Source organism: Takifugu rubripes, chromosome 16 (assembly GCF_901000725.2).
Source record: "Takifugu rubripes chromosome 16, fTakRub1.2, whole genome shotgun sequence".
NCBI lineage: Eukaryota > Metazoa > Chordata > Actinopteri > Tetraodontiformes > Tetraodontidae > Takifugu > Takifugu rubripes.
The window spans coordinates 12,722,682-12,743,064 of NC_042300.1; the positions used below are offsets into that span (position 1 = coordinate 12,722,682).

Below are 20,383 nucleotides of genomic sequence, written 5' to 3' on the forward strand. Positions count from 1 at the left end.
TGACGTACGAACGAAGCGGCGCCATTCGTCGAGAAAACCTGAATCCTGTCACGACGCCTCCTATTTATATTCCTCACCTGACGCAAACGGGGCTATAAATAGTGCGGCGGCGCCTGCTGGATGGCGGCGTGCACGCCGAAGCTGCTCGCGTCAGTTTGATGTGTTGCTGCTCAACACGATGAAGCACAGCTGCAGGTACCGAGGGATGACATCACACGGCGCCGCTCCGAAAACTAACCCCGATCACATCAATGGGAAAGTGTGTGAGCGCACGGTTGTGTGAGTGTGAGCGCACGTTTGTGTGAGTGTGAGCGCACGTGTGTGAGTGTGAGCGCACGTTTATGAGTGTGAGCGCACGTTTGTGCGAGTGCACGCGTGTGTGTGAGTGTGAGCGCACGTTTGTGTGAGTGTGAGCGCACGTGTGTGAGTGTGAGCGCACGTTTTAGCGAGTGCACGCGTGTGTGTGAGTGTGAGCGCACGTTTGTGTGAGTGTGAGCGCACGTTTGTGCGAGTGCACGCGTGTGTGTGAGTGTGAGCGCACGTTTGTGAGTGTGAGTGCACGCGTGTGTGTGAGCGCACGTTTGTGTAAGTGTGAGCGCACGTTTGTGTGTGAATGCATGCGTGTGTGTGTGAGTGAGTGTGTGTGTGTGTGTGTGAGTGTGTGTGTGTGTGTAAGTGCACGTTTGTGTGTGAGTGTGTGTGTGTGAGTGTGTGTGTGTGAGTGTGTGTGTGTGTGTGTGAGTGTGTGTGTGTGTAAGTGTGAGCGCACGTTTGTGTGTGAGTGCATGCCTGTGAGTGCATGAGTGTGTGTGTGTGTGTGAGTGTGTGTGTGTGTGTACTCACAGTATCTGCAGAGCAGAGATTTTGTCCTTCAGCACTTCCTGCGCCTTGTTGAAGTCCAGCAACATGTTCTGGGTGTCTCGGCTGTGGGCGGCGGTCAGGTCGTTCAGCTCCCTCTCATGTCTCTTAGTCAGCTCCTGCTCATGAACCCTGAGGGGGAAAGAGGACGAGGGTGAGGACGAGGGTGAGGACGAGGGTGAGGACGAGGGGGAGGGCGAGGACAAGGGGGAGGGTCAGGACAAGGATGAGGGTGAGGACGAGGGTGAGGACGAGGGGGAGGGTCAGGACAAGGATGAGGGTGAGGACGAGGAAGAGGACAAGGGGGAGGACAAGGGGGAGGACGAGGACGAGGGTGAGTGTTTACTAGGTTGTTTGTTCTAAGAAACCAACGTGTGACATGTTGCCACATCAAAGAAGGCAGGAACACAGGTAGCCTCGCCACACACGTCCACACACGTCCACACACGTCCACACACCACAGCCTGGGCTCAGGCTGCTATGGACCCCGAGCCAGGACAAACCCAGCTGTTGTGGGTTGTGTCCTCTGGGGGACGTCCCAGCAGGGAGTAACTGGCTGTTTCACTGGCAGCGACACGTTATCACACTAAAATCTGCAGATTGTCCGACTGCAGGTGGATCTCCCAGGTGGATCTCCCAGGAGGATCTCCCAGGTGGATCTCCCAGGTGGATCTCCCAGGAGGATCTCCCAGGAGGATCTCCCAGGTGGATCTCCCAGGTGGATCTCCCAGGAGGATCTCCCAGGAGGAGCAACCATAATGGATTATTCCATAGCCAGAAATACGGAGGAGAGTTCCCATTATAACAGAATCCTGAGTGGGACAGACCATCGCTGATCTCTGACCAGGTGACACGGACGAGCAGAAGGAAACAAAGAGGAACATTGGTGGGCGTGAGGAGAGCATTAATGTGGCGGAGCGACATGAGGAGAGCATTAATGTGGCGGAGCGACATGAGGAGAGCATTAATGTGGCGGAGCGACATGAGGAGAGCATTAATGTGGCGGAGCGACAGAACGAGGCGGAGGATGGAAAACAGGAAGCAAAGAGGGAAACTGAAATGAGGAGGAAAAAGGCTGAAAGTGATGCGGAGCGCCGTCCGTCTCCCCCCTGACTGAGCGCCCCCAGGGGCCCACATCTTATCGCTCCGCTTCCTCTTTAGTTATTTATCGGCCTATTTTTATCCTGCGCCCAGGACTCAGCCGGGGAGGGTTACGTAACGGGAGGAGGAATGTGCCGCGCGTCGGCCTGCCAGCGCAGCGAGGACGGAAGGCCAGCGGAGCGTGAGGAAACGGCGGGAGGAAGCGAGCACCGAGGCCTCGTGCACGCTCACAGATCACAGATCAGCACACTGCACCTTAGAACACGCCGGGATTACAGATTCTGCTCCGCTCCCGCCCTCAATATCCTCCCAGAATGGCGGACGGATCAGGGGGCTCGTTAGGCTCCTCCCTCTTCCATCACGCCAGGGTCCTCATCCCAGACAGGAAGTCTATCCCGGCTGCTTCACGTGCTGGTGACGGCAGCCTGAAATGTCCGAACGTCATGTCACCATCTCCCATCCCTGGGAGCCTAAAGTCCCGTGGACGGAGTCGGGATGGAGTGGAACGAAGCCACGCCTCTAGTTCTCTGCTCCCATGGCAACGCCAGCCTGTAACAATAATCTTAAAAGCCACATCAGATGCTCCCTCTGCTGCTGTTCCCTTATTAAATGATGTATATAAACTACACTACCCCAACACACACACACACACACATACACACACACACACACACACACACACACACAATGACTCCATACCTGCCAATTTCTTGACAATGTAGCATTGTGCTTCTTCCTTTTACAACGATACAAAGCAGCGCAACAGGCGCTCACTGCACGGGGATTAGCTCGTTGTCGTATTGGTGCGCGCCAGCTCAACAAAACCTGTAAACCTGAGCCAAACTGGCATTTGACCATCAGTCGGAGCTGGTTACTGCTACCTGGCTACTGCTACCTGGCTAATGCTATCTGGCTACTGCTACCTGGCTACTGCTACCTGGCTAATGCTATCTGGCTACTGCTACCTGGCCACTGCTACCTGGCTAATGCTACCTGGCTACTGCTACGTGTGAACTCTTCCAAGTGCCACCTTCCAGCGTTACTAATAATATCCAGATGACAATAACACAACCGTATTTCCCTCTAAACTCTCAGCTTTCTTCACCCATCTGACTGGAGGCGCTAAATATTCACAATGATTTGTCAGTGTAGCAAGTGAAGTGGGCAGTGATTAGCCAGGTAGCAGTAGCCAGGTAGCAGTAGCCAGGTAGCAGTAGCCAGGTAGCAGTAGCCAGGTAGCAGCGAGCTAGCTGGCCGCACGCTCACAGCCTCACATTCATTCAGAAAGCCTAAACTACAGATGCACATCTGCACATCTGGCCCAATAATTGGCTGATGATGACAATCATTTTGTAGTTTGACACTTTTAGCTGATAACAGCTGATAACAGCGGCTTTAACTCATCCAACAAGGCTAAAAACACCAGAAATGTTGGTTTCATCTCACACACCGAGGGAACTTCACTGTTTATCCAAGGCTGCACCACTGACGACCAATCAAGAGGCACCATCTATAATTTAATGGCCAGTATTCATCCCTTTGGTTGCTAGGCAACAGTGTGAGATAAACCGCAGCGTCGACTGCACGGAGGCAGCTAGCGTGTTCCCCCATGCGAGGCCAAGATGGAAGCTGGAAGCTCCTGCTCCACCGGGGCCGAAGCGTCTGGTCCTACCTGATCTGCTGATTGGCTTCGCTCCGGATCTTCAGCACCTCCTTCCCTTTGAGCTCCAGCTCTTTAGTCAGAGTGCTGATGTTCTCGTTGAGCGAGTGGATCTGGTGGTCCAGCTGGGTGACGTGGTTCTTCCTCCGGGAAACCTCGTCCTGCAGCTCGGAGATCCGACCCAGCAGCTCCTGCTCCTGAGAAACGGAGCAGCAGCAGGTTTAGAACATCCAGGTAACCCTGATCAGAACAGGGGAGCTTCACTCCACCTCCACCATCTCCATCACCTCCACCACCTCCATCATCTCCACCACCTCCACCACCTCCATCACCTCCACCACCTCCACCACCTCCATCACCTCCACCACCTCCATCATCTCCACCACCTCCACCACCTCCATCACCTCCACCACCTCCACCACCTCCACCACCTCCACCACCTCCACCATCTCCATCACCTCCACCACCTCCACCACCTCCATCACCTCCACCACCTCCACCATCTCCATCACCTCCACCACCTCCATCACCTCCACCATCTCCACCACCTCCATCACCTCCACCACCTCCATCATCTCCACCACCTCCACCATCTCCATCACCTCCACCACCTCCACCATCTCCATCACCTCCACCACCTCCACCATCTCCATCACCTCCACCACCTCCATCATCTCCACCACCTCCACCACCTCCATCATCTCCACCACCTCCATCATCTCCATCACCTCCATCACCTCCATCATCTCCACCACCTCCATCATCTCCACCACCTCCATCACCTCCACCACCTCCATCATCTCCACCACCTCCATCATCTCCATCACCTCCACCATCTCCACCACCTCCATCATCTCCACCACCTCCATCACCTCCATCATCTCCACCACCTCCATCACCTGTGTCCTGTTGCTCTCCAGCGTCTTCTCCAGCTCCAGCTTGGCAGCAGCCGACTCCTGGTGGTGGGTTTGTCTCAGGTGCTCGATGGCGGATGCGTGGATGTGGTTTAACTCTGAGCGTAGAGATGCTGGGAGGACATCCCATAATAAGGTCAAGAACACATCCCATAATAAGGTCAAGAACACATCCCATACTAAGGTCAAGAACACATCCCATAATAAGGTCAAGAACACATCCCATAATAAGGTCAAGAACACATCCCATACTAAGGTCAAGAACGCTCCCACACACAGACTGTCATCTTAATCACACACACGCTCACACACTCACCCTCACCCCCCCCCCCCCACTCCCCCCACTCCTCCCTCACACACTCCCCCCTCACCCCCCCCCCCACCCACTCCCCCCACTCCCCCCTCACACACTCCCCCCTCACCCCCCCACCCACACACTCCCCCCCCCCCACACACACACTCCCCCCCACTGACACACTCCCCCCCACCCCCCACACACACCCCCCCCCCACACACTCCCCCACCCACACACTCCCCCCCACCCCCCACACACACTCCCCCCACTCCCCCCTCACACACTCCCCCCCACACTCCCCCCCCACACACTCCCCCCACCCCCCCACTCCCCCACCCACACACACTCCCCCCCCCCCACTCCCCTCCCCCCCCCCCCCCCCACCCACCCAGCATGGCCTTGCCCTCGTCCTCCAGCTCAAAGCGCAGGGTCTGCAGCTCCTGCTCCGACTGCTGCTTCAGGGTCTCCATGCTGTGCCGATGAGCCTCCCTGAGCGACTGCAGCTCAGCCTGGTGATGGTGGCGGAGACGTTCCTCCAGGTCCTGACGCATCGGCACAGACACCATGAGGAAATAGGAAAACAGTGGTTCTGGGAATAATACACATCTGATTAAAGAAGCAGGAAGGAATGAGGAAGTGGAGAGGTAGCCTAGCTACCAGGTCACGCCTCACGACCGACGGCAGCTTTAGCTACAGCTATGCTATAATAGAACTCCTCCCCTATGCTACAGCTATGCTATAATAGAACTCCTCCCCTATGCTACAGCTATGCTATAATAGAACTCCTCCCCTATGCTACAGCTATGCTATAATAGAACTCCTCCCCTATGCTACAGCTATGCTATAAGAGAACTCCTCCCCTATGCTACAGCTATGCTATAATAGAACTCCTCCCCTATGCTACAGCTATGCTATAATAGAACTCCCCTATGCTACAGCTATGCTATAAGAGAACTCCCCTATGCTACAGCTATGCTATAATAGAACCCCCCTATGCTACAGCTATGCTATAATAGAACTCCTCCCCTATGCTACAGCTATGCTATAATAGAACTCCTCCCCTATGCTACAGCTATGCTATAAGAGAACTCCTCCCCTATGCTACAGCTATGCTATAATAGAACTCCTCCCCTATGCTACAGCTATGCTATAATAGAACTCCCCTATGCTACAGCTATGCTATAAGAGAACTCCCCTATGCTACAGCTATGCTATAATAGAACCCCCCTATGCTACAGCTATGCTATAATAGAACTCCTCCCCTATGCTACAGCTATGCTATAATAGAACTCCTCCCCAGGCACCAGATGGTCTGTCCTTGGATCCGGATCACTCAGCAGATTTAGGAAGATCGACAAAAGCAGAAGGAAGGAATATTCATCCCGATCCCCCTTCAGCTCCGAGGCCTTCCCACATTATTAGAGGATCAGCGCACGCCGCTCTGCAGATGCTCAATATCGGAGTTTCATTTTGATAATCGCTGATAAAATGGCTGAATTCAAAGGTGCAGCGTTGTGTTACCCTCCCTACACACACACACACACACACACACACACACACGCACGCACGCACACACACACTACAGAACAGCCAAGCAGTGCTGCAGAAACAGCCACTCTTATGGGGACCGAAGGGGCGCTTTATTATCAGGAGGAATGTTGCCAGACTCACGTTGCTATGACGAGGAGGCCCCTCCCACCATCACGTTGCTATGACGAAGAGGCCCCCCCACCATCACGTTGCTATGACGAGGAGGCCCCCCCCACCATCACGTTGCTATGACGAGGAGGCCCCTCCCACCACCATCATTCAGTGTAATTACGAATGGTTGGAGCTGGTGAAGCTCCATTTGTAGCTGAGCTTATTACACTCCTGTTGTCTACGTAACAGTGTAATAAGCACTCCAACCAACCCGGCAGCACTCGTGCGCGTTCCCTGTGTGCACGTGTTTGTTCTGTTGGACCGCTCGGTTGGGATTGGATCGAGAACTGGAGCGAATCAGGACAAAACTGAGGTAGTGAGCTCCCGGCTCGGCTGACGCTAACGCTAACGCTAACGCTACGGATCCTCTGTCAACGTTAGCTAAAGCTAACGAGCGGACGTCGGCCCTGAGGGGTTGTGTGGTGTGTTCCACTTCCTGTGTGGGGCGGTAGCAGCAGGATGTGCGTTCGCGTCTCTTTGCCGAACAGGAACGTGAGGAGAGCAGTTGGTTTTATTCTCCCCAGGATGCGTGGGCAGCCCGGGGCCCCGTCGGGAGCGGTGCGGTACCTTCAGGTCGCGCTGCCTGGCGTGCTCCATGTCCCGCAGGGAGCAGCAGTGCACCTCCTGCAGGCGCTGCTGGCGCCGCTGGTGCTCCTTCTGCAGCTCGTCCAGCTGCAGCCGCAGGTGCTCCCTCTCCTGGCTGAACTGCTGCTGCAGCTGCTGCAGCGACGACTGCGACTGGGACAGCTGCATCTCCAGGCTCTGCTTCAGCAGCGAGATCTGAGGGGGACAGGGAGGGTGAGAAGCTGCCGCGGCCCAGGAGCCGCGCGCCGGCGCCGGCGCCGCTCAGGTGTGACATGACAGGAATAAACACGGCTGGGCCGAGAGCTGATGACCACCAGCAGCTGTTTACGCAGTCGTGCGGTCCCAGCAGGAGCGCTCGTCGACGTTAGCGGGCGGTTGCTAGCACGCCGGCTTCCTCGCCGCCGCCGCCTGCACCGGCAGATGGTGCCGTCAGTTCTTGGGACAGTGCTGGTCCAACGGGCTCAACGTGAGCTGAGCCGGAACATCTTGTTCCACTTTAGTGACGCTAATGAATCGGTTCTCCACAGATCAGCGAACATCTGCTGGTGAAGCCGCTGGTCCTCAGAGCCTGGTCCTACCTGAGCCAGCAGGTCCTCCACCTTCCTCTGCCAGCTCTCCCTGGCGCTGCTGAGCTCCTGCTCTTTGTTCTGGGCCAGCTGGGTCAGCGCCGAGGCCTTGTCCTCCTCCTGCTCCTCCTTCAGCTCCTCGCGGAGCTTCTTGCACTCCTGCCTGGAGAACAGGAACCAGGACAAGTTGCATCAGAATCTGCCTCGTTCTGGATGAGCATCGCAGTTTCATGCTGCTTACGTGCACATGTCGGTGTGTGTGTGTGTGTGTGTGTGGGGGGGGGGGGGGGGGGGGGGGGGGCTAATGGCTGTGTGGGAGCTGAAATGGCAGCTGTTGAATGAAGTATCAAAGAAAGCTTTTGGTTGTTGGTCATATCGAGAGCTGGAAAGTGTCAGCTCGAAGGCGGGCAGCCTCTCAGACAAGGGAAACACACGCACACACACACACACACACACACATTTGTGCTTCTATAGCTGTGAGGACTCTCACTGATGTTGGGTTTTTGTATTGCCCCCCCCCCCCCCCATCCCCCATCCTCGCAGTGTGTGGCACAAGTGTGGCTGGTTTCCTCCTGTCTTCCCCGGGGCTCACCAGGCTCACCAGGGCCGCCGTCACTGCTCCACCAGGAAGGTCCGCCTGGTTCCGTAGAGCCCAGCTCGTGTGCCGGCTCTACGCCTGTTACTCTCCCGTTTTTGTCTCTGGTCCAGAGTTTTGGAACCGAACCGTAACAGGTAGAACAGCAGCGTCTCTCCTTCATCAACCAGTTCAACACACCCAGTTTGATAAAGCTAGCACCCCCCCCCCCCCCCACACACACACACACACACACACACGTGCACAGCGTGTAGTCATGCTTTGACGGATGGTAAACGCCCGTAAAGGAAGGAGAGATTGAAGGCAGCCTGGTCCCTGAAGCTACGGTGCATTTATCCCAGACACCAATGAATCAGACCAGGAACCTTCAGCATCACTGCTGAGAACAGACCAGGAACCTGAGGCCACAGACCAGGAACCTGAGGCCACAGACCAGGAACCTGAGGCCACAGACCAGGAACCTTCAGCATCACTGCTGAGAACAGACCAGGAACCTGAGGCCACAGACCAGGAACCTGAGGCTTCTCTTCCTGAACTAACACCACAGCTGTGTTTTAGGTGGGACGCAGGAAAAGACATTAAAAGCGTGTCCACCCTGTCTGTTGCTGCACCCGTCTGTTCTTCTCGTCTCTCCGTTCTTCCTCCCTAATGTGAACATGATGTTCAGGTTATTAGCTAGTTAACTGGAGTAGATAGACGTCAAGACACCCGATAAGCAGTAAGAACAGACACTGAATTATTTATGTCATGTTATTTCTACTAATTAATGTCACTTTTTGTTGTTGCTGATGTAACAATTTGTGTCTCGAGACCCTGCAATTATTCAAATGTAGGATGTAAAAGGGTAAAATCCCCTAGAATTAAGCTAATGCTACCAGCACATGATAGTTGGGGAGGCACGGGGGGGGGGGGGGGGGGGGGTCTCTGGGGAGGACCTGAGGCCTGCAGAGGGACACATTTAGCTTCTGATGGATGATGACGGATCAAAGGCGGATCAAACTCAGCACTGACCCGATTAATCTGGAACATTCCATGAGAGGTCTGCTAAAGGTCCCTCCATGGAGTTCCGGTTCCCAGGGAGACCTTTAGCACGTCCCACTGGACCGTCCCCCTTCGTGGGTCCTTGGTACCGACTGGTCCGTCTTTATTCAGGTGGAGCCGAAACATTAGACTTGAAATGGTTTGTTGCCATTTGAAGGGATTTCATTCTTTAACAAGGGCGGCCCAGTTGTTGCGTAACGCCCGGTACCACGCGTTCAACGGGACTTCCCAATGGTCATAAATGTCCGACGGAACCTCCTGCAGCGCCAACTGGGAACCGGCAGAAAACAACCACCGGACTTTTCACCTCATTATTTAGAAGCTTCACAGCACAAAGGACACGTGTTCACATCCCAACACGGTCGGTTCGAGTCCCGAAGCCTCTGAATAACAACACTGGAAGGATAATGTTCTGTCTGGGTCGGCGCCGAGAGCCCGACACCTGTGTGTGAGTGTGTGTGAGTGAGTGTGTGTGTGTGAGTGTGTGTGTAACCGTGAAAACAGGGACGCACACCCCTCTGGTGGCTGACCAGATCACCACATCAGTATTTGCCCCGCCCCTTATTCGTGCGCCCGCTGACCTGAGCGTTTCGGTCCATTTGAGCTCCAGCTCCAGCGCCATTTTGTCCATTTTGTGTTTTTCTTCTTCTTTGGTGGCGATGAGTTTGGCTTCGTGATGGCGTTTCTGGGTCTCCAGCTCGCCCTGCCAGACACGGGGGGAGAGAACGTTCACGTCTTCCTCTTCTCAGGTCGCCTCAGCGAGGGACGCTCACTCGGCCTCCGCTTATGTTTGAATTGTGTTTAAAATATATGTGAACATCATTTGTAACTCATTTTATGAATCGGTTATTATTGTGGCCACTGGTGCTTCTCCAGAAAACCACCTCCGACCTCCTCGTCCCCTCTCGGCACAGCGGGATGGAGACGACCTCCGCTGACCTCCGCTGACCTCCGCTGACCTCCGCTGACCTCCGCTGACCTCTGCACCAGCAGGGTTATCGATAGTAATAAATGCTGAGTCATGCTCACCTGCAGTGCAGTCAGCAGGTTGCTGGTTTCCCTCAGTCGAGCCCTGGTGGCGTCCAGCTCCTCCAGCAGTTTGTCCTGCGCCTCCTTCAGCGTGCAGATGTGTCCCTCGGCGTTCCCGATGTCCTGCTCCCCCCGCTGAACGCTCTCCTGCAGCCGAGTCACCTGTGGGCGATACGGAGATGCTAGAACGCACAAGTGTGTGCACAAGGACCTGGACCTGGACCTGGACCTGGACCTGGACCTACACTGACGGCACCAAGAGCTGCGTTAAACCTCTGAGAAAGAAGCAAAGTGAATATTAACGTGAACACGGAGACGCTACGACCTCCGCCGAGGTCATGTGACTGTTCAGAGGAGCTGAAGATGCTGATTACTGATGGAAGCTCCTGCTCAACGTTCAGGTCAGAACCTTCGGAACATGTGGGATGAAGGAGGTCCAAACACACCATCTAACACAACCATCTCCAGTGGACACCGGTCGGTACTGGTGAAGGTGGACCGGTCCGTCCCAGTCACACATTCCCCCAGGCTGAGCTCCTTCAGGAGCCCCCATCTGCCACCCGCTGCAGCGTGGTGGCACCTTTCCTGCTTAAAAGAGCAGCGACGGCGGTGCACCTCTTGGTGGGCGGCGGCCATCTTGGCGGTCAGCTCCTGCCTCAGCTCCTCCAGCTGCTGCATCAGAAGTGTCTTCTGCTCCTCCAGAGAGAGGCGCTCCCTCTCGAACTGCTCCTCCAGCTCCTGTGGAGGAGAATGGAAACGGGCCAACGATCAGTCACAGCGGGGGGTGGCGGGGGGGATTACCTGTGGCGACCGTTCACCTGTACTGTGACGTGCATGTGTGTGTTGGGGGACGCTGCTCGTTAGCGCTTCGCTAATAAATGAGCTGCTAAACCAACATTTGATAGTGAGGATTAAAGACAGACAAAAGGAAACGGGGCGTCGTCGCTCGCTCCTGAACCGGCGCCACGCCCAGGGCGGATGGCGGCGTTCTCCTGGAAGAGCCGTGGCTCCGACGCCGCCGATTACGCCTGCTGGTGAACGAGTGATTGCTGCCACAGCACAATCGTTGCTGCCTTCCGAGGACAATTAGAGCCCAGAAAAACGGCGTGATGGTTGTAATGTGACGGTCACACCAATGAAGAAGAGTTCATAGGTATTCATGGGAGTGAACATCCATGGCGTGATGCCAGGAACAGGCTGCACGCCGCCTGGGCCCCACCCACCAGCCGGCTGGCCCGCGGCGTTCCCAGCCGGTCCCGTTCGCCCGAAGCATCACGTTTATGAGGCCGATCTGTTGTGGAGGTAATAATCTGCTCAGATACTTGCTGACTGTTTCAGCTGAAGACGCAAAGACATAAAGAGACAAACATATGCCCGTTATACCCGTTACACTCTTTATAATCGGACATAAAGACGTGTAGGATCGGCTGCGCACTGAGCCAGCAGCACCATCTAAGGACGGGGGCAGTGGCGGCGTGCGCTGAAGCGAGCAACACCGGGCCGCAAAAGCACAGGTGACATATTGATGCACAGGTGTAAAGCGAAAGGGTCGCGCGTGGCTTTAAGATGCCACATTATTCCTGATATCTGACAAAGTGGTTCCAGTTCTAACGATCAAACACAGACGAGGTGACGCTCGTCACATCGTCTGTTACACTGTTATCAACAGCACTGATCATTCGACAGGCATAATCACATAGCAAAACTCTAATAGCACCGCCACAGTAAGTGGCGTGCTAATTTAATTAGCCTGGCAGGAAGCTAACGTAGCAGCAGCTCTGTGCATCCGCGTGTGAAATGAAGAAGTGGCGGTTTTATCAAGGCCTGAAGGAAGCAGCTGCGTTCCCTCTCCCACCTATGTGACTCCTCAGGCAGCCTCTAAACTCTCCAAATGGGCTCAACCATCCGCTAAATCTGTTTACACTGGGATTGTTGGTTGATTTGCATTTTTCACAAGCCTCTTTTTTATTGCAGCACCCCCTCAGCTTCCTCACATTTCCTCCTGCCCAGGTTATAAAGGCTCAGCGGTGTCCTAGATGGAATTCTTAAACAAATATAAAGGAACTCCCACGTCCGTGGGCAGCCGTTCACCTTTTACCGGCTGCTGAGTCACTCTTCTGCTTTGATGTCTCAGAAATGAAGACCACATAAATAAAATGCAGATTTCCGCTGCTCTCTGCAGAGCGCTTCTAAATCCATATCTGTAATCCTGAGCAGAGGCTACAGGCTGGAATTAGCATGTTGAAATGGCGTCTGGCTGCGTACGGAGGTGCAGGTTTCTGCTGCCGCTGACGCATCGCAGGAATAGAGAGAAAAGGCTCCGTCTGTCCACCTACGGCCCCATGAAGTCCTCATCGGCCCGACTGTGCTGCGGCCAACAGCTGATCAGTATTTGTTAGAAATGGTGGCGCCTGTCGACATGAACGCAGCCGATCTGTGATGGACGTCCAACGATCTGATAACGCCGACAAACCCTGAAAATGAGCTCTCTTTGCTAACCCTAAACCCTAATCATAACCTAACCCCTAACCTAACCAAACTCTAACCCTAAACCCTAACCCTAACCTAACCAAACTCTAACCCCTAACCTAACCCCTAACCCTAACCTAACCAAACTCTAACCCCTAACCTAACCCCTAACCCTAACCTAACCAAACTCTAACCCCTAATCATAACCTAACCCCTAACCTAACCTAACCATAACCCTAAACCCTAACCCTAACCTAACCCTAACCCTAACCCTAACCCCACCTAAATTCGACCTCGAGTGTGTAACTGTGTGAGTGGCTTCTTGTATTTGCTACCTATTGAGCACCAAAATACTCACTCTACTATCAAAGCGAGGACATTTTTACAAAGGGCGCATTTTGGTGGGTTCTTTAGGATGTTAAAGGATTGTTTGAAGTTTAGGTGAGGGTCAGGGTAATAAATGGGATGGTTGGGGTAGGGAGTGTGTGTGTGTGTGTGTGAGTGTGTGTGTGTGAGCGTGTGTGTGTGAGTGTGAGTGTGTGTGTGTGTGTGTGTGTGAGTGTGCGTGTGTGTGTGTGTGAGTGTGTGTGTGTGTGTGTGTGTGTGTGTGTGTGTGTGTGTGTGTGTGTGTGTGTGTGTGTGTGTGTGTGTGTGTGTGTGTGTGTGTGTGAGTGTGCGTGTGTGTGTGTGTGTGTGTGTGAGTGTGTGTGTGTGTGTGTGTGTGCGTGAGTGTGTGTGTGTGTGTGTGTGTACTCACAGCCAGCAGGCGGTTCTTCTCCTTCTCGGCGCTGTTCAGCGCGTTCTCCAGGGTGACCCGGTGTTTCTTGGCCAGCTCCTCCAGAGCTCGAGCCTGGCTCTCCTTCATCTGTCTCGCCTCCTCTTCGGACCGAGCGTGCACGTGGCTCATTTCCGTCTCGTGGGCGTTCTTCTCCTCGCGCAGGGTCTGACAGAAGCAGAAGGCAGATGAAGCGCTGCGGCGGCGCCATATGCTGCGTTATTGGACCCTGGTGCCAGTGTTTACAGAGACGCAGCCAAGAAACCGAATCTGACTGCGTCTGAATTTTCCTGTGTGGGTCGCTTCCCATTCACAGTTTTCATGTCTACCAAGACAGGCTGACGGGGGGGTGGGGGGTGGACGGGGGGGTGGGGGGTGGACGGGGGGGGTCTAAAGCTGGTGCTGTGAGGTTCTGTCCTCAGTTACTGAGGGTTGTGAAGATAAATAACAGGAAAGTATCACAGATAACAGCGGCCTGATGCTCGTATCAGCAGGGTTCTGACACAACAACCCTCAGACCTCCAAAGACAATTAAAAACAATCAATGAGCAATAAAGCGTTTGGTTTCCTGGTTAAACTTTAATCTTCCCCAAACACACACGAGAAAATCCGCTCGACTCGAGAGGAACGAAGCTTTTGGAAGCAACATTGTGGTGAAACGACTCGTTTCATTCGTTAAAAAATGAACCAGAGCAAAAGTTCATCCATGAGATTCTCCGTATGTTGCCACAGACAGGCCGTAGGCGGGAATGCCGGGAATGCTGGGAATGCCCTTTAAAGCGAGCTAAAGTGGGTTTGTCCCAGGAACTAAAGACCAATCGATGCTCGCCCTGATTGTTGTTAGTGATGTGGTGGTGATTTTCCCAGAGGAAACAGCTGTTCTGGGGTCCCAGCAGCTGGAGACATTTTAATCAGGCAGGAAAAAGACGGCTGGAGTCATTGATGGTCACCACGTAAGCTAACGATGCCCAGAGAACGTCAACATCCCACTGAATGGAGGAGAGCTCGGTGATGCTGCACTTCTGGAGCGATGATTCGCTCGCAGCTCTTTCACGTCCCCGGCGTTCCCACCGATGCGGCTCGGTTCTGAACCTCAGGGTGGATTTGCTGCGGCATGGGAACGCCGTCCATCTGGTGCCCTAAGAAGCTTAAATTTCAAATCTATGGAGTTGAGCAATGACAGCGGGATGAAACATCCCTCCATTAAATCCAGGATCTGAGCAAACACATGCTCACTTAACAAACCCGTCAAAGCTCAGCCGGGCCGCCGGGTCAGCAGGATCCAGCTCCAAACCTCCGGCTCCAAACCTCCGGCTCGCTGCTCCACTAAGTGGCCCATCAAGACCGGCTTTCAAAGTCCGTTCAGGAACGCTTCCAACAACCCCGACAGGCGGCGCCACAAGTGACCTTCACCACCGCTTGACCTTCACCACCACATGACCTTCACCCCCATGTGACCTTCACCACCACATGACCTTCACCCCCACATGACCTTCACCCCCACATGACCTTCACCACCATGTGACCTTCACCACCGCTTGACCTTCACCACCACGTGACCTTCATCACCACGTGACCTTCACCACCATGTGACCCTCACCACCGGCCAGGCTCGGTCTGCTGACCACATCCCCCTAGATCATCTGACCTTTGACCTTTTAAAGAGAAGCAGCTCAGGAGAGACTTCACGGTCATTCTGACACCTTCCCAAGCCGGAACCTTTCGAAAGACTGGGAATGGAAAGACTTCCGAGGAATTCCGACGCTCAGACCGACTGCTTCTGCTTTTATAGACATTTATTTTAACATCCAGAGAAGCAAAGAGGCTCCAGGTTCCTGCCGCTGCTGGAGGAGACCTGCTTAAATAATCAACCAGCACAACCGAGACACAAAAAAGAGCCCAAATCCTTTTCCTTTCAGTTTCGGAAAAACTGTTTTGGATTTCTAACAAAAGGTCTGTCTGCTTGGGGATTTGGGTCGGGATTAGTGAAGATGTTGTGAGCATATTACATGTTCTGTTCCTGATGTATGGAAGACTGAACATGAGGAGCAATCTCCCGCTGGAGCTGGAAAGTGACCTCCAGAAAGTCTGAGATGACTGAGAAGATGATATAAGGAAGAACAGGAAGCGTGGAAGGAGGAACGGACGAACGCTTGTGCTGCTCGGGATGCTAACGTTGGCTACAGAAGCTCAGAACCAGCACAGCGGTCCGGCTAGGAGGAAGAGGCTCCGCGGGGCACCACCTGTCTGAGTGAGCCAAAGTAGCGGCGACCGCTGGGCCTGAGCGGGAAAACGGGACGTCAGAAACGGGCGAAGCGCTCGGAACCTCCCTGCACCGGTGAGACCACTCGACTACGACCCGAGGAGGTCGATGCCTCAGCCACAGAGGGACCCAGACATGGTGAACGTGGCATGTGCCACTCATCCGGACCCCCACCAGGCCGGCCCACAGGGAAAAGTCCCGTTTCAGGGGGCAACAGCGGGAATTGTCGGAAATTTCCACTGCTGAATCTTTATTGTCTGTGTGTTAGTAAAACGATCTGATGTGAATACGGATCACCTGGTGGGCGGAGTGATCTGGTGACATACTGTTAGCGTTAGCGTTAGCATGCTGAACGCAGGTTTTCTACTAAAATGGTCTTTTTGGACGATAATGAACTAACCAGCATCTGAGAGACAGTGATGGAGGATGCAGACGGCTGTAAACAGCTTAAATGTTGAAATGGAACGTTCTCACACACACACACACACACACACACCTTCTCCAGCGAGTGAACCTGTTGATTCTGCCGGTCTTCCAGGGCCTGGCACTGGCTCAGCAGGGACTCCCGCTCCTCTTCCATCCGCACCACTTTGTCCTTGAGGCGGCTGCGCTCGTGGTCCAGGTCCCTGATGGCAGCTTCCTGGGTCATCTGAGTGGCCTGCAGGCTGCTGATCTGACCTGTGGCAGCAGGAATCAGGAGACACGAGAGACTCACCTGGTGGATTTGAGGAGCGAAAACAGCTCAAACCTGCAGGTTTGGCCCAAATTCTCCGTCTAATCTGGAATTTATCTGTGATTTAAGACCTAATCAGAAAATCCTTGACATTTAATAAGACGTGAGTGATGTCATCGTGCACATTATGCACGATCTGAAAACATGGATGAGGGGAGCCTAAAGGAGCGAGCTGCACGTGCACGAGTGGCGAGGGAGAGATTTACATGTATTTAGATGTATTCATATTTTAACACGCACGCATCTTAAACTGGGCGGAGGTGGGAGGGAGGAGTGGGGGGGGGGCACCAGGGAGCGGTGGCTGGTAGTGTGTGTGTGACGCAGGTGTGTGTGTGTGACGCAGGTGTGTGTGAGCGCGCACGTTCTCAGCAGCAGAGGAGGTCTTACTGGCTTTGAGAAGGATCTCGGTCGCTTGCTGTTGAACTCGATCTCTGGCCGCTTCCAGCTCACACTCCGACTCCTTCTGACGGATCTCCACTATCTCGGAGTTCTGAGTCACCTCGTCCAATTTTTTCATTAAATCCTGGAGAGAAATGAGAGGAGAAAGAAGACTGAGCCCACACCAGCAACCAGTTGGTGCTCCAGGAGACGCCGGGACATCACGGGACATCACGTTTGTCGCGGCTCAGACCAAAGCAACAGAGCAATGATCTGGAGCCGAGCTCCTGTGCTGGTGCCGGTTCCAGAACTCCTCAGAACTCCCAGCAGGAGATTTCATTGTTCTGGGTCAGTCGCACCAGCTGGTCGGCTACAGAATTACTGAGCCAATGAAGAGCCCCGTCATCCAGGTGTGTGTGTGTGAGTGTGAGTGTGAGTGTGTGAGTGAGTGTGTGTGAGTGAGTGTGTGTGAGTGAGTGTGAGCGAGTGTGAGTGAGTGAGTGTGTGTGTGAGTGAGTGTGTGTGAGTGAGTGTGTGTGTGAGTGAGTGTGTGTGTGAGTGTGTGTGAGTGTGAGTGAGTGTGTGTGTGAGTGAGTGTGTGTGTGAGTGAGTGTGAGTGAGCGTGAGTGAGTGTGTGTGTGAGTGAGTGTGTGTGAGTGAGTGTGTGTGTGAGTGTGTGTGTGTGTGAGTGAGTGTGTGTGAGTGAGTGAGTGTGAGTGTGTGAGTGTGTGTGAGAGTGAGTGTGTGTGTGAGTGAGTGTGTGTGAGTGAGTGTGTGTGTGAGTGAGTGTGAGTGAGCGTGAGTGAGTGTGTGTGTGAGTGAGTGAGTGTGTGTGTGAGAGTGTGTGTGTGTGTGAGTGTGTGTGTGTGAGTGACTGTGTGTGTGTGAGTGTGTGTGAGTGTGTGAGTGTGTGTGTGTGTGTGTGTGTGTGTGTGTGTGAGTGAGTGTGTGTGAGTGAGTGTGTGTGTGAGTGTGTGTGTGAGTGAGTGTGAGTGTGTGAGTGTGTGTGAGAGTGAGTGTGTGTGTGAGTGAGTGTGAGTGAGTGTGTGTGTGAGTGTGTGTGTGAGTGAGTGTGAGTGTGTGAGTGTGTGTGAGAGTGAGTGTGTGTGTGAGTGAGTGTGTGTGAGTGAGTGTGTGTGTGAGTGAGTGTGAGTGAGCGTGAGTGAGTGTGTGTGTGAGTGAGTGAGTGTGTGTGTGAGAGTGTGTGTGTGTGTGAGTGTGTGTGTGTGAGTGACTGTGTGTGTGTGAGTGTGTGTGAGTGAGTGAGTGTGTGTGTGTGTGTGTGTGTGAGTGTGTGTGTGTGTGAGTGAGTGTGTGTGAGTGAGTGTGTGTGTGAGTGTGTGTGTGAGTGAGTGTGAGTGTGTGAGTGTGTGTGAGAGTGAGTGTGTGTGTGAGTGAGTGTGAGTGAGTGTGTGTGTGAGTGTGTGTGTGAGTGAGTGTGAGTGTGTGAGTGTGTGTGAGAGTGAGTGTGTGTGTGAGTGAGTGTGTGTGAGTGAGTGTGTGTGTGAGTGAGTGTGAGTGAGCGTGAGTGAGTGTGTGTGTGAGTGAGTGAGTGTGTGTGTGAGAGTGTGTGTGTGTGTGAGTGTGTGTGTGTGAGTGACTGTGTGTGTGTGAGTGTGTGTGAGTGAGTGTGTGTGAGTGAGTGAATGTGTGTGTGTGTGTGTGTGAGTGTGTGTGAGTGAGTGTGTGTGAGTGAGTGTGAGTGAGTGTGAGTGAGTGTGTGTGTGAGTGTGTGTGTGAGTGAGTGTGTGTGAGTGAGTGTGTGTGTGAGTGAGTGTGTGTGTGAGTGAGTGTGAGTGAGTGTGAGTGAGTGTGTGTGTGAGTGAGTGTGTGTGAGTGTGTGTGAGTGAGTGAGTGTGTGTGTGTGAGTGTGTGTGTGTGTGAGTGTGTGTGGTATTAACCATCGTGTGAGTGATGTCCTGCGTGAGTCTTAATCTCCGATTGTAGAGTTAAAACCATGATGACTGTGCACGTGCACGTGCACGTGGTGTGCTGGTTTCTCTCAGTTGCTACTTTACACAATCGTTTGTCTGTTTCCTGTGGTTTTAGGACACATTCTGTGGTGACACCTGACCTGGAGCTGGTCCCCATCCTGGTCTCAGCCAGACCTCCTCACAACATCTGGACTGGACCAGATGCTGCTTTATTGATGAACCACACCATTTTAGGGTCCCAATCATTCTTGTGGCCTTGTCGCACCAGTTCTGGTTCTGGTTCTGACCCTTCCGAAGACGTGTCTCGCCCCTTCAGCGCTGCCACTCACTCTCATGGCTGTACATTGGGGGGGGGGGGGGCTCACATGATGCCGTAATATTGACTTCCAAGGATAAAACACATCCATCACGTTACTGAAGTGGAAATAAGATCAGGATCAAAGAGTGAATTCCCTTTGATAGCCTTCTTTTATCTGGTCTAATCTCAAATCTGAAGCGGCCCAGGAGGTTTTCTGTTCTATTCTCGTTACAGTTCATTCAATTATGAAGAGACTCTGCTCCCTGTTAACCTTAACCTCGGGTTAACCTCGGGTTAACCTAGGGTTAACCTTAACCCTAACCCCGACCCCCCCCGTCATCTGCCCAGTCAGTGATCCATTTAGCCAGACTTCAGAAGAACCAGGACGTGATGGTACCAGGACGTGATGGTACCAGGACGGGATGGTACCAGGATGTGATGGTACCAGGACGTGATGGTACCAGGACGGGATGGTACCAGGATGTGATGGTACCAGGACATGATGGTACCAGGACGGGATGGTACCAGGACGTGATGGTACCAGGACGTGATGGTACCAGGACGGGATGGTACCAGGACGCGATGGTACCGTGATGGTTCTCACCTTGATGTTGTTCTCGGCAGCACTGAGTGAAGACTGGAGCTTGTGAGACTTGTCCCGGTTCTCTCGAGCCTCGTCCGTCACTTTGACCAATTCCGCCCTCAGTTTTCCGAGCGTCTTCTGGAGCGCCGCCTCCTGAGTCTGGAATTCCCGCCTCAGCTCGGCTTCCGTGCGCTTCCACGCCAGCAGGTTGTCGGCGGTGAGCTGCTGGGTTCTCTTCATGGCCTCCAGCTCGCGCTCATAGAAAGCCTGAGCCTGCACACACACACCACACACACACACCAGACACACACCAGTCACACACACCAGACACACACCAGTCACACACCAGTCACACACACACCACACACACACACCAGTCACACACCAGACACACACACACCAGTCACACACACACCAGTCACACACACCAGACACACACCAGTCACACACCAGTCACACACACACCACACACACACACCAGTCACACACCAGACACACACACACCAGACACACACCAGTCACACACACACCAGTCACACACACCAGTCACACACCAGACACACACACACCAGACACACACACACCAGACACACACACACCAGTCA

At 53.8% G+C, this 20,383-nt stretch overlaps 1 protein-coding gene across 2 annotated transcripts in view; it reads right to left on the reverse strand.

Annotated features, from left to right (window-relative positions):
* The window catches only part of fam184ab (family with sequence similarity 184 member Ab), a 55,294-nt gene that overhangs the window by 7,816 nt on the left and 27,095 nt on the right, over positions 1-20,383 (reverse strand). For both annotated transcript variants that reach the window (XM_029849723.1, XM_029849724.1), the window contains exons 6-18: positions 19,800-20,051; positions 16,973-17,108; positions 16,349-16,530; positions 13,572-13,757; positions 10,961-11,083; positions 10,346-10,507; positions 9,898-10,019; positions 7,693-7,843; positions 7,097-7,309; positions 5,217-5,370; positions 4,519-4,646; positions 3,632-3,816; positions 844-990 (exon numbers count right to left, since the gene is read on the reverse strand). In XM_029849723.1, coding sequence (XP_029705583.1) covers positions 844-990; positions 3,632-3,816; positions 4,519-4,646; positions 5,217-5,370; positions 7,097-7,309; positions 7,693-7,843; positions 9,898-10,019; positions 10,346-10,507; positions 10,961-11,083; positions 13,572-13,757; positions 16,349-16,530; positions 16,973-17,108; positions 19,800-20,051 — 2,141 coding nt within the window. The remainder of the gene's footprint in view (positions 1-843; positions 991-3,631; positions 3,817-4,518; positions 4,647-5,216; positions 5,371-7,096; positions 7,310-7,692; positions 7,844-9,897; positions 10,020-10,345; positions 10,508-10,960; positions 11,084-13,571; positions 13,758-16,348; positions 16,531-16,972; positions 17,109-19,799; positions 20,052-20,383) is intronic.